The sequence below is a fragment of the Perna viridis genome, chromosome 14 (genome assembly GCF_037379345.1).
Source record: "Perna viridis isolate PV_CMFRI_1.1 ecotype Kerala chromosome 14, ASM3737934v1, whole genome shotgun sequence".
Taxonomy (NCBI): Eukaryota; Metazoa; Mollusca; class Bivalvia; order Mytilida; family Mytilidae; genus Perna; species Perna viridis.
The window spans coordinates 6,297,191-6,310,861 of record NC_142458.1 but is presented as its reverse complement, the minus strand read 5'-3'; the positions used below and the strand labels follow the sequence as shown (position 1 = coordinate 6,310,861).

General features: G+C 33.8%; 3 protein-coding genes across 3 annotated transcripts; 2 read left to right on the top strand and 1 right to left on the bottom strand.

The window, feature by feature from the left end:
* Position 1: 1 nt before the first annotated feature.
* LOC148597931 (regulator of microtubule dynamics protein 1-like) lies at positions 2-1,093 on the top strand. The gene has a single exon (XM_088562597.1). The coding sequence runs from the start codon at positions 54-56 to the stop codon at positions 972-974; it is 921 nt and encodes a 306-aa protein (XP_088418723.1). The 5' UTR covers positions 2-53; the 3' UTR covers positions 975-1,093.
* Positions 1,094-2,330: 1,237 nt separating this feature from the next.
* LOC148597930 (chromatin accessibility complex protein 1-like) lies at positions 2,331-6,323 on the bottom strand. Its single transcript, XM_088560766.1, has 3 exons — positions 6,118-6,323; positions 3,987-4,107; positions 2,331-3,028 (listed from the first exon to the last, which is right to left on the bottom strand). The coding sequence occupies exons 1-3, from the start codon at positions 6,235-6,237 to the stop codon at positions 2,958-2,960; spliced, it is 312 nt and encodes a 103-aa protein (XP_088416892.1). The 5' UTR covers positions 6,238-6,323; the 3' UTR covers positions 2,331-2,957.
* Positions 6,324-7,850: 1,527 nt separating this feature from the next.
* On the top strand, positions 7,851-11,680 carry LOC148597929 (lysozyme-like). The gene is made up of 5 exons (XM_088560765.1): positions 7,851-8,010; positions 8,480-8,548; positions 9,475-9,527; positions 10,097-10,211; positions 11,344-11,680. Exons 1-5 carry the CDS (start codon positions 7,959-7,961, stop codon positions 11,547-11,549), a joined length of 495 nt encoding a protein of 164 aa, XP_088416891.1. The 5' UTR covers positions 7,851-7,958; the 3' UTR covers positions 11,550-11,680.
* Positions 11,681-13,671: the final 1,991 nt, after the last annotated feature.

The window sequence follows — 13,671 nt, the reverse complement described above, 5'->3', positions numbered from 1 at the left end:
TTCCGTCAAAGGTTATTAACTTAGTCATCATTTACACTGACAACCTTCCAAAAATGCAAGGGGCTACATCATGTAGATATTTCCCTCGTTTGAAGCAAATATACAACTTGTCAATAAGTCTTTTAAGACGTGAAAGGCCCAAACTTACCGAGAGAAAAATTCCCAATTCACGTCAATGGATTCCAGTCATTGCATTTCAATCCTCAGTAGCAGTATATGCTATCAGTTTTGGATTCAAGAAAGCCAAAGAAGAAGTGAGAGCGCCAAGCAAAGAGGAGCTGATTATTCAAGAGGCAGAACAACTTTACAGTAAGAAGGAGATGTTCAAATTGTATGACTTTCTTAAGCAGCATAAAGACGTGAAAAATGATGAAATTCTCTGGAGACTGGCAAGAGCTGCTGTCGATAAAGGGAAAAGATGTGACAATAATGAAGAAAAGAAGCAACTGTATTACGAAGCTTTTGATAATGTTAAGAAAGCACTAGTTTTAAACGACAGTAACTTTGCTTCCCACAAGTGGTATGCAATTTTACTTGACTATACTGGAGAGTTTGAAGGAACGAAACAGAGAATTTCAAATGCTTTTCAAGTGAAGGAACATTTTATGAAAGCCATTGAATTAAATCCAAAAGATGCTACCTCTATTTACTCCTTAGGTTATTGGTGTTTTCTCTTCGCTGACATGCCTTGGTATCAAAGGAAAATCGCTTCTGCTGTATTTGCCTCTCCCCCAAATTCAACATATGAAGAAGCATTGATGTACTTTGAAAAAGCTGAAGAAACTGATCCAAATTTCTATTGCATGAACTTGCTAATGCTAGGGAAGACTTATATTAGACTCAAAAATTATAAAATGGCTCTGAAATATTTGAACAAAGCAAGAGATTATCCTGTATCCACTCCAGATGATGAAAAGGCACACAAAGAGGCTCTAGAACTTTTAAAGAGTATAGGCGTTAAACTAGAAGATTGATAGTTGACTGAAGTTTCTGGAAGTTCATCCATTTTAATGTGCAATTTCATTTACAATTTACATGACACTTTTTGTCTTGTGTGGTCAGTGTAACTGATAGTATTAAATATGAAAACTTGTTTTCAAAGTTTTCCTCCTCATTGTCTTGTTTTAAGTCAAAGTGTTTTGAAAATAGAACTAACTAGAATCAGTTATCAATCAAACACTCATATGACACCTCAGAGGTCAAATCCTGGTCAGTTTGGGCAAGTGTGGACATACCATTCAAGCTTGATAAATCTTTGAATTTTGATTGCAATTAAACATTTGACACAGGACAAGATATTGAATAGAATCAAAGTTGCCCCTCGATTCATACATGGCTCAAGCCACAACCCCAAAAATCAATCCCAGCATTGTGATGATAGTATGGTACTGTATGGATCCAAGATTAATAGCTTCCAATATGTTTCTCTAATTTTTTTTTTTCAATCATATAATAAAATGATTTCCTACAATTTATCCAACCATTTTGAAAACCTTGAGTTGGATTTTCTCCCCTTGTAGGCATCTTGAAAACATGAAATCACTGTCATGTTCTACATACCCCTATCTAAATAGTCCCATTACTCTCACAAAAAGTTGAATCAAAATGGGGATATATTTAACACATAAACACTGCATTGGAAAACATATGAGAGATCCAATGAGTAGTTTCCTATGAGATGTGTCCACATGTAGAAAATAGTCAAGTACCACAACTACAAAATTACACGAGTACCTAAATTTTGATTCAACATTGTAATATGTGTATCTACCTTCACAACAATACATCTTTACAAAAATGGTAGGGTTCTGATAACAAGCCGGTACCTATAATACAGATGGGACACATGGAAGGATGCCATTAAACTGTGCCTCCATCATTTGCTACAAGGGACAAAAAGGAATTGCACTGTCTAGATCAGATATTAGTATGCTCTTTTTTGTTGTTTTTGTTTTTTAGTGATTCTGCATCTTTTACAATCTCAACCAGTCACATTAGGATCTTAAACCTGGGTATTAAATGTTATGGCAAGCAAAACAATTAACTTTAGGGGATAGTAATATTGGATCTTCCTCTGACTGAAAGACCATTACCTGATGAAAAGCCTCAGCTGCTGGGTGGTTAACTGGACGATTACGGAAATTTTAACTTCCTATAAAATGTAGATAGCAATAACTATGGATGTTAGAAACTATTAATTTGCCATCTCACTACTTTAAGGCAGTTCGTATGATCAGGTATTGGTCATTCAAACAAAAGAAGATGATTGAAGTTAACTATTTTACTCGCTATAATGCAAGTACATGCAACTTACAATGGAACAAAGAGGAGAATATTGATTTTCTTTATTTTAAAAAATATTTTCTTTTGAACACAAAAGGCATCACTTATTTCAAAGATGTTCTGTTCTTCTGCACATCCTTAATACAAATATACATCACTGGTTCACTGCAAAGTATATCTAAACAATTGTCAGTCTCTGTAAGAATCAGGCAGTGGGTGAAACATGGTATGAAAAAAAACCACCATTTTGAAAGTTTAATTCATCTACTTAAACCATCAAAATCAAGGAAAAATGACAACATTTTGCATATCACTTTGGTAAATTGAGTTATAATTTCATTGACATGCACTGAAAATGAACATTTCAAAGGGCAGATAACTGTCAAAAATCTCATTTTTCTAGCATTTTATTGATAGATTTCTGAGCAAATCCAATGATGCAGACATCAAATAATGGTCTTTTCACATATAGAAAGCATCCTTGAGTGAAATTGTATCGTCAGATTGGTCGGTTTCTGATTTTTTCCTATTTTGCCTGATTCTCACAAAAACTTACACATAATTGTATATAGTGATTTTATTAATTAAGCAGACATATTCCTCTTCTTCGAAGCTGTCCACAACAGGCATGTGAGAAGTAGAATATTTAACCAAGCAGCTGTTTAAGAATACTTTCAACTTTCTTCGTCTTCTTTCTGCTTTATTTCTAAGTACTCCGAAAACTTTATTTTCCTTGGAATAATGTCTGAAAAATAAAAAATGCAACACTTGTATATATTGCCACATAGTTTTCAAATGTTTATATCTCAAAAACAAGCACACCGACTCATCATTTTTTTTCCTACTTATATTGTTCTAGCATGAACAATCTTAGAAAATTTCACAATTTTGAAATCTTTGTTATTCTTAAATAGAGCAGCAGCTCAGTGTTCTGATCATCACTATGAAATAGCTACTTGGTACAGCACAGATATTCAAACTTTTCTATAAAATCATAGTTCATTGCCATGATGCAATTGAACAAAAATTTATTTCAGATAATTTTTATACCATTGAAAGATATGGTGACAAAATGGCATGGGGAGAGAACAACACTGAATAAGGAAAACAAGCCAAAATACTTTTTTTTTCATGGTTCTGATCTGTTTTTTTAAAAGTACACAAAGACCCATAAAATAGTAAAATGATGTGTCAAGTACTGTTCCGTGTAGAAACATGTATGCAAGGAAAAAAAGTAATTTAAAAAATACATGTAACCTATGTTGTATGTACATGTAACATGCCACATCCATCTCTATCTAATAAAAATGTACATGAAATGATTGTATGGCTGATCTGGCAAAGAAGCTTATGCCAATTTAAAACTTTTAGATTAAAAGCACTAATTTAATTCGCATGTCATTTACATTCATTATAAAAAAAAAAACTCATAATAAATGATGAACACTTAAATAAATGTTTGGCTCTGACTTCAATTACTGAAACTTCAGTGTACATAAAATGTATTATACATGAACATGTACATGTACATGCACTTGTATGTATTGTACAAAGTATTTCTTATGCTCCCTTTATCATACATGTAGGTGTTTTATGCATGTAGTCCAATATTTTTGTGTCATGCTTACTCTTAACTGCTACACGTAAATTGTACATCGTCTTGTCATTTTGGTTTGTTTAACAAAATTTTTCCAATTTTTTACCTTGTAAAAATTGTAGTACATCTTCAGAGTTCACAACCTCTGCCAAGTCCTTGTAACCAATGTTGTGTTTATCTTCACTTGTCTCCAATGAAATCATTGCCAGATTCTGAATGAAAAGCTCCTATAACAAACAAAATTAAATTTGACACCCAAACTGGCACAATTAACTACATGTACAGTAGGCTTCCATACATCTCAAGAAACTACTGTAGAAAAAGGAACAGTTATGGTAAAACACAACAAATGCACCATCGTATAACCCCTATAACAATAGTAAGTACTTACAGAAATCACAGAAAGGTTTTCAATAAGTGTAAACACACCTTCACGTAAGCTCTGAAAGGTCCTGACAACAAAAGTAATACAATCAACGTTAACAGAACGATGACAATACTTCAAAATAAACTAAAATTTCAAATAATAACACGAAGACGCATTAATGAACTCAATTTGTTGTAGATCATGCTAGGTTAAACTTTTCACTGACCATACACATGTACAACCCTTGAATAATAAAACATGCTGAAAGTTTCAGTCTTTCTTCTTTTCTATTTATTTTCTATCCTTAACTACCAAATATGTCTGACTTCTGAATTCATTCATCATTACTGTTATTGCTTTATATACATGTACATCATCAGTACATGTATATGTTGGCTCTGTTCAGATTATTTATTTCAATTTCCATGTAAGTTTATCTGAATTAGGCACATACATGTACTTTTTTTTTCTTTTCTGTCTTATGGCTGAGTAAAAAAATCTTCTGCTAAAATTTGCAATAATTTTGTAATGATCCCAGCCCCTAAGCCCACCCACAGTAAAAAATGATCAGTGCTTTAATACATGTATCTGTACATCACAAAAAAGACATATTTTTTTTCTTTCAATAGAACAGTATAATCTTATGTTGTTATGGATCCAGAAATTCCAAAAATGAGTTCCTGCTCTGATGATCACCTGTTTTTTCTGCATCATCAACCAAACTTTTTCAACCAAAAGGTAATGATGAACCTTAATTGCATTTGTATAGCATGTACCGCAAAGCGGTGTGAGCTTTACAGTTATTACATATACTATCTTAATTTTTGTTTACGTCACACGGTATGTGTAAAATATTCAAACCATCCATGGTGAACTGTAATATTTCAGATATCTGTATAAGTTAATCTGACTCGCTAAAACTGAAAAGGATGTTGCTAGAAATGCTTTTAGTTAAGGGTAAGTAATTCTAAAGTACAGCAAACTGCTACCAAGTAATCCACCATTTTAAAGTGAGGGGAAAGGGGAATGGGCTGGGAATTTGGAAAAACATTTTTTTAACTCATTCATTGAAAAAAAAAAGCATTTCAACAATTAATTAACAAGGTAGATTTTCAATTATAAATATTGATTTCGCTTGCTGCTGAAATAAAAATAAAAATATTGCACTTGCAAAGCAAAAATTCTTATTGGATCCCTTCCCCTTTGTGCCAAAGAGGTTTTTAATGTCCATACTATTTTAACATGTCTTGCACATATGGTACACGCATGGTCAGGCTCACAGTGTTCCCTGAAGGCCTGATTTAGGGGGTAGATCGAATCACTAAACTCCCCCTATTTCCTGAAAAGACGGAAATTAGTTGCAAAATCCTGTTTGTAAATTACCGTAGACCCTGAGAATCATTTAAATAATTATGAATAAATATATCACAACTTATTTTGAAAAAAAATATTATGTATTCAAGTTTGTAGGGCGTTTTGTTTGTTTTCCCTAACCTATGCAAACGGCGATAAACAAAATGGCGGGCAAAAGGTATTTAACTCTGTATCAATAGCTGACTATATACAAGAAGGTATTTAAATGATATAGGACTGTTATTATACAAGATAATTTAGAGATATGCCTACTTCATATTAGCTCGGAGTCGGAGTTACTGTACATGTAATTTCTTACTCTGACTCTGAGCAAGGATTCTTTTAGTAGAAAATAGGTATTAAACAATTGGTTGCTATATAAATACTTGAACAGATTCCGTCGAATTTTGTTTTTTTTTTTTTTGTTTTTTTGTTTTTTTTTTTTTTGTTTTTTTTTTTTTGTAAACATGTTTCTGTAGCCACTGTAGGCTGTGCTGTATAACAATATTGTAATTACCGTTGCTTTCCCTGTTAGATATAGCGCTTCTTGACTGATGGCTGCTACGTCTGGCGAACTTTTCATTATTGTTCTTACTCTTGATAAAGGTAAAGAGTTCTTTTCTAATTTTTCGCTCATTTTTTCAGAAAACAAACAATCTTTTTTCAATGAAAATTCTAGAGAAATGCCGAAATGATATTCTAAATGTATCTGGATAAAAGAAGGACTTTATCACAACGGAAATAAAAATTATGTCGAACTTCTCTGTAAAAACTTTTGTATCGGACTTAGGAGTATCTCGTCCCTTCCCTTTTTAGTTTTTGATTCTTCAGGAACATGTTTAGACTTTCCTACTTTTTCTAAACTCTACACAAAAATATAGTCCAAATGTAATCTTTATTATATCATTCAATACCTGTCTTATAACCAGTAAATATGTTTCTGGCAATTATTCTATTCAGCCGGGGTTCTAGCGGTTGCTAGGACATTATTTGCAACTTTTAGTAAATTTACAATTTTCCAATAAACAGGGGGGCCAATTCCCTGCACTCTCATCAGGATCTCCCACTGTCACTGTGGATACTTCCCAAACTATATATTATCAATACCCAATGTCATTGTATAAGTATTAACGCTATCATAACTGAAATCAGTATAATATTTTTTTAATGTGAAAAAGGAGGCGAGAAACTCCGTCCTGTCCTCAAGTACCTACGGTTCATTTCTAAAATAACGATTTTTACTCAAATAATCAATAATAAAAATGAAATTTGTTTCATTAAATTCGTTTTCCTCTCAGAATCAAAGTATATTTTTTGTCATTAAGTAGGCGCCAAAATTATTTTTGTCGGTTAATGTGGTCATAGTTTTAGAGCAGTGGCGGATCCAGGGGATGCAGGGTATTGGCACTTTTTTATTAGAAAATTTGTCATTTGCATGTGTAAAATTGACAAAAAATAGTAAATAATTATCCTAGCACCCCTTTTTAAGGAACCCCGGTCGCCACCCTTCCCTTTTAAAGTGTCTGGATCAGCCCCTGTAGATTATATACATCAAAAACACATTCGTGCATAAACAGCAGTGGAGATCTTGATGGGAAATCCTTCATTTGTTAAACAAAAGTCGGGCAAAATGGAGAAATAGTAGCTTGGAACCCACTGTTTCCAATTACCTAGATCTGGGCCTTCTTGTAAAAAGGTACATCGATGTACATGCTTGTGAATATGGTGTGTAGATTAACATATTAACATAATCAAAAATGGAAACGACCTGCATTATCTAGATTTGTGCTACATGTAGCTACAATTGTTAATAGTTGGCAATTTTTTATCATCTTGGGTTGACTTTTTGTTTTGACTTTGTCTTAGCTTTTGTTTTCGTTTGTTTTATTGTTTGTGTGTGTTTTTTAATCACCATTATCATTATCAGGAAAAGATACACTCTTGGTGTTTAAAAGACAATCTCTTAAATTATCAGTGATAAACTAGATCCTTTTAAAAGTGTCTGTCCAATACAATTGAAAATGACGCAAGACAACGATCATATATTTTAAATAACCATATATAGCCACGAAGTAATTCCTCTTTAAAAAAAAATTGAATGATTATTTGCTCGAATAGTTACTGTTAAAAAGACTAATTTTACAAAGCCTCTTCCATACAGAGTATAAAACCCAGTAACTTTAAAATATGTATAATTTCCGCGTGACGACTTCTTTTTTCAAAAATCATAGGGAAAGTAATTTAAGTTGTTACTTCCTACCTAAAATATCTATTTTTGGAGTGGTCTTATGACTTATTTGATGATTCAGTACAACAGTTTTATATCCCCGTTCAATCTTTATCTCGTTCAAACCGACAATGGAGCGGACAGTCATGGCAATGTTCGCGTTAATGTGTCTTCAAATACTGGGTAAGTAGAAGATAATAAAACACATCTGCTATCTTCTGCTCAGGTAGTTTCCTCCGTCTTCGGAGCACACCGACTGGATTTAAAATGCTTTGCACACTTATATAAAAGTTCCATTGAACGTTATATGTGCACCCAAACTAAAAGGGTGTGTATTTGTGCTTAGTCATTATAAATACATATCTCGTTTGGCACATAAATGACGAGAGTTCATTCCATAAAATGGTAAGACGTTCATATCTTCATTACAATATCGGTTTTATGTTATTAAAAGTCTGGTTCGTGTCACCATTATTCGACAGTTTTATTAAAAACAGTACAAAGAAAAGGTGTCAAATTTTCAAAATGTAATATCGAAAGATACGTAAATAAATAAAACCAACACAAATTCAGTCTAAGAGCTAGCAATTACATCTACGGGAAAATGAGATATAATTTCAAATTTCTTGTTTTATTCTTACTTATATTTCAGTCGTGGTGAGATCTGCTGAAATTTTAAGAGAGAGATTTGAGGCAGAGTTTGAGCAAGAAATTCCAGCAGGTGAGTATGAACGCTTTTTATAACCGATTGTCCTGCAGTTTATTGTCACCCGTCATGAACAATGTAAATCGATCGACACACCAACACGTATTACTCTTTATAATACTAAATTTAAAAATGGCACATCCTTGGTTGCAGATCTGCGAAAATTGTCGAAAAAGTAGCAAAACGTTCGCGGTCAAACCGCAATAATTGACATATATCATCGATCTGTTCACGATCATTTCTCTCGCTTGGTAGTGTAACGGGGATGACTGTTTGGGCTTACAAGGTCTGTTCGTCTGTCAGCGTATCTTGTACCTCAATAGCTCAATCCGATTGTGATTTCCGCTACACTAATTAAAATAATAACGTTTTCCATTTGTGTGACGAGAATTATTGGGAGAGGGACTGCATTATTTGGATCAAATTATAATAATTATATGTTATTTTTGGGGGTTGTGTTTCTCCATCAAGACACTTAAGTGCAGCTCTGCCTTAAAACCAGGCAGGTGCATTTGATTGGTGATTCATGTATTTCCTTATTAGTCTCCCAAAAAATCTTTTGAATAGAAAATATTCCAGTAGGCTTCATAGAAACTGTATTCGAAAATAAGAGTGCAAATGAAAGTTGGTAACTAGAAATATAAACATTTAAATTTTGATTACCTTCTTCTATAAAAAAGTGCGGAAAAATTTCGGAGAAGTTTTACACTATAACCAGTCAAACAGATTTTTAGACAGACCAATACTTGATAACATATCTATGCAATGATGTGATATACGGGAGGAGCATTTGATATACTTCTGGACAAAGAATAGAATATTATATCAAAGTTTATTAAATAATTTAGGTACATATTTCGTTTTGTTTGTCTTTTTTAAGCGCAAAATAGAAGTGCATGGCAAATCTCTAAATCGTTGCTTTGTCTTTTATTTCCTTTCAGCCCCTGGCTCAAACGATCTGGTATCTCCGAAATGTATGCAATGCATTTGCGAGGTGAGTAAAATTTTGTACGAGAATTAACTATGAACTAACTGGGGTCTTTAATCTTCAAGTAAATTAATGGCCACCTGGTGCAGGTACACCGGCTAACTTGCCGTCCGGTACAGGTACTCTGGCTGCCGACCCGCCGGACGTGCTCTTCCTCAAAGAACTTGAGACACAACAGTAGGGATATACTGCATCAAACTAGAAGTTAGCTGATTTGGTGCCATTTTGAAGTATGAAAGAACAAAATCCATCCTCTTGAAATAGGAAGTAGTGTACACTACAATCATTAAAAAAATGCCCCTGTTACTGCAAGCTGAGGCTTTTATCAACTGAACTATTTCATCAAGAAAAGCGAATTGATTTGTGCGAAATGAAACCTCCGCTACGGAAGGTTTAAACGTCAGTTGTCGAAAATAAAGAAACAAGAGATTCTCGATTGTCTTAAACACAATTTATCACAAAAAATGCTGTTCATGAAGCGTGTAACATTGCATGTACATGTATAATTGATATCTATTTCTATATCCACCATAATTGACAGTATAAGTTAAATAAAGCAAAATATTTCTTTTTAGGTTGAGTCAAGCTGTAACCATAATATGGGATGTAGAATGGACGTGGGTTCTTTGTCTTGTGGACCATTCCAGATCAAACAGGCCTACTGGATTGACTGTGGTAGACCAGGTGGAGGTAGGTTCTTGTCTTGTAGACCAATTCAAACTAATAAGGCCTACGGGCTTGACTGTGATTTATAGACCTGCCAGAGATAACTTTCGTGAAAACCATTTTCGATCAAATGCAAAAAGGTCGATCGAGAGGATCGATTTGGGTAGCAAAGTCGGAGTTAGGTTTCTTGTCGTGTGGACTACTTCAGATTAAAGGGGCTTAAACTGGATTGACTGTGGCAGTCCATGTGGCAGCCCAGTCGGAGATAGGTTTCTTGTCGTGTGGACTACTGTGATAGAATTTAGAAAACACAAAAAGTTGAAAATTCCAGGAAATAAGTTGAAAATTCAAGACTGTAAGTTGAAAATTCAAGATAGTAACTTGAAAATTCAAGATTATTATCTTGAATTTTTAAGTTGTTATCTTGAATCATCAACTTCGTGTTTTCTAAAAAATATATATAAAAAAAAGACTGGCCGATATAGGCTTCCGTACCAATGTTATTTCTCGTCCTTGATTTGTTTCGTAAAATATTATGTTTCCGATTTAGTCGTAGCCCGCCCAAGTTCGACCCAATATTGGCATTATGACTGATTGTCATTCACCTTGGTGACTGAATATATAGAATGATATTGAGTTTTGTTGGGTCCGAGTTTTTAAAACCTTTCAAGTGATGTTATAACTAATGAAGACCTCGAAGTGTTGGCAAAATTAAATACACTGGGTAATCGATGAAGTGTTGATCTAAAAATATCTGTTTCTGAAGGTTGCAACAGAAGATTCGTTCTATTTTGAAAAATGCTTGAATGAGACAAAGTTATTCTTCAAATAAATGATATTAGTATTTCGACATTTTAAGAAATGAAAAGCATTAGTTGATATACTATACGTGAGTGCAGTATTTCCTTCGAGATAAATGAACACTACACTCGGAGTTGTGACATCCATATAAAAATCATGTCTCATTGACACGCATCTTCATGAACTACTATGTTTAAAGTTTCGGTTAAAATCACCGCGACTTTAAGTATTGGAGAGATGAAAATTTGTTAGTAAATTGATGTATGGTACGAAGCAACATCCCTGCCAGATATAGATAATCTGGACTTACATTTTATGGACGATTTACTTTGGTAAATGTTCCTATCTTTTTCAGATTATCAGGCATGCGCAAAAGACTATAACTGTGCGTACGGCTGCGTAGAAAAGTACATGGCAAGGTACATCCGATTCAGTGGATGCCCCAGCAACTGTGAAAGTTATGCAAGAATGCACAATGGAGGACCAAGAGGGTGTCGAAATCCTAACATACTAGGTTATTGGCACAAAATCACGATGAAAGGATGCAACCAGAACAGCTAAAGTTGTTGTGAATTCTGAGAATATCATTACGAATAAGTGTGAGTGAGATGTGTGCTTCTTGGAGTCATTTTTATACCTTTATTGATTAACCACACATTTAGCCCCTGATTATTAATAAAGCTTTGACCGTACGTTTTTATTTTTATTCATAGTTTCTTCCTTTAAGCGTGTACCCTGCACTCCACGAGTAGAATTTTTTAGAAACCTACCACATCTTAATCTGATGAACTTATAGTCCATTTTTATCACATCTGTATAACCTAAACTGTTACACAACCACACGCATTTTTTAGTAAAATATATACAAGTACATATATACTTGTGTATTGTTATACAGTGTTTGTGTGTACATACAGTGAAATCTGTGTAAACCGAACCCCGAACAGATGGAAATCTGCCTAAACAGAACAGTAGCTTGTTTAATGCTTTGATGTCAGTTTACCTTGGTTAATCGAACGCCTGACCAAACCGAACCAATTTTTGAAATAGGTTTGGTTTAGACAAGTTTCATTATATCTGTTGAATTCGTGTAACAAGGGTTTTTTTTTATAGTTGTTAACATTATATCGATATAAAGCGCTTGTTTCGAATGAAGTTTTTCTACGTTTTAGACCAAACTTTTTTTACTTGTTTTATATCTTGTAAACACATGTAACGAGGCAGGTTTAGGTTTGTAATCTGTAATAGGACGAAGTTGTAAGCTGAAGTGGCCTATAATCGATGACAACAGGGAAAAAAATCTCGTATGCAATAGGCAGAGGAGTCTGTCTTATCTTAAATCATAGCTGAACAGGTTGAATTTTTACCATTACTTTTTTGTAAGCTCCTTCGGTTCACGCCAAAATTCTTGTAAATGTACGAATTACCGGATTTTGGTACCAGTATCGTTACATTTCCGTCATATAATTCAGGAAGAATTTCTTCTTTTCTACATCCGAGGTATAGTCAAGTACCAGTCTATATAAAATTCAGACTCTATCTGTGGTAGAGGTGATTCATGGCGTAGAAAAACGCGTCGAATAAACGATGCTTTTTCAGTCTACACCTGCTATATTTTCACAAAACAACCCCTTTTCTTTGGGAAAAGCATGCATTAATCTAAAATAAACCAATCCCAACCAAATCTAAATGGATACATATGTTACTCTTGTAATGTGCCTATTTCATCCACAATCTATACATGTATTTTTTTTATCTCAAAAGTGCAACAACCAAAAAGCGAACTAAGACGCATCTGGTTATGACATAACCAGATGAGTTACGTACAACAGGCCATGGCCGCATAGCCGTTATGTGGCCATGGTCTGTACGCCATGTTCCAGGATATTTTGGTGTTTTTGGTTTTTTTTTTTTAGAGATTCATGAATCACTTCCTGTCTGATTTAAAAAAAAGACTACTACTAAATATTCTCCACAAACTTTTAAAATTACCGCATCCTGATTCCACATACCTACCCGCTAGCCGAAATAGTGTAAAACTTAGAAAGTGAATATATTTAAAGAATAAGCCTGGGAGGTTCATCGTGCACTCCCCCATGCAGCAATCAAACTATGATTTTCGGGTACATTTATATCCCCATTACCAAATAAATTTGTCCCAAAGAATGTTCTCGGTATTTCCAATCATACCATTAAAATTACAGTAACACAAGGGTTTGGAGTAAAATGGAAAATTTATACCCCTACCCTACAGAAAAATCGCTTAAATTGATTTTTTACTGTGAAAACCCCTAGAGTATTCAAGCTTCAGTAAAAAATGGTTTATTTGGTATTTTCTGTTAAGTACTATCACAACTGACGCTTCTGTGGTTCTTCTAAAAAAAATAGTACTTTAATAAAAAAAAAATATAACGGGGATATATATTTCAACATTTTTCATCATGACTGTAAGGACTATACATAGACTGCATGCGCAGCTGGTGTTAAATCAGCACTACAAGAACTAACCTAGCGTGGAATATGACACGCCGTTCTTGTCAATTGAAAAGTATTAGAATAAAATGTGATATAAAATTACACACTCAAAATGTAAAAGTTTATTCCGCACATCAAAATTTCGAATTACACATTCCAAATTTTGCACACCAAATTTTTATTCCGCACTTTGATTTCAAACATGCAC

Bases quoted from the DNA above. Each gene is read 5' to 3' on its own strand.
- LOC148597929 (XM_088560765.1), top strand. From the start codon at position 7,959: ATGGAGCGGACAGTCATGGCAATGTTCGCGTTAATGTGTCTTCAAATA. The intron at 8,011-8,479 runs GTAAGTAGAAGA...CTTATATTTCAG, and splicing joins AATGTGTCTTCAAATACTGG to TCGTGGTGAGATCTGCTGAA. The intron at 8,549-9,474 runs GTGAGTATGAAC...ATTTCCTTTCAG, and splicing joins TGAGCAAGAAATTCCAGCAG to CCCCTGGCTCAAACGATCTG.
- LOC148597930 (XM_088560766.1), bottom strand. From the start codon at position 6,237: ATGAGCGAAAAATTAGAAAAGAACTCTTTACCTTTATCAAGAGTAAGA. The intron at 4,108-6,117 runs GTAATTACAATA...TGTTTGTTATAG, and splicing joins ATCTAACAGGGAAAGCAACG to GAGCTTTTCATTCAGAATCT. The intron at 3,029-3,986 runs GTAAAAAATTGG...TTTATTTTTCAG, and splicing joins TGTACTACAATTTTTACAAG to ACATTATTCCAAGGAAAATA.
- LOC148597931 (XM_088562597.1), top strand. From the start codon at position 54: ATGCAAGGGGCTACATCATGTAGATATTTCCCTCGTTTGAAGCAAATA.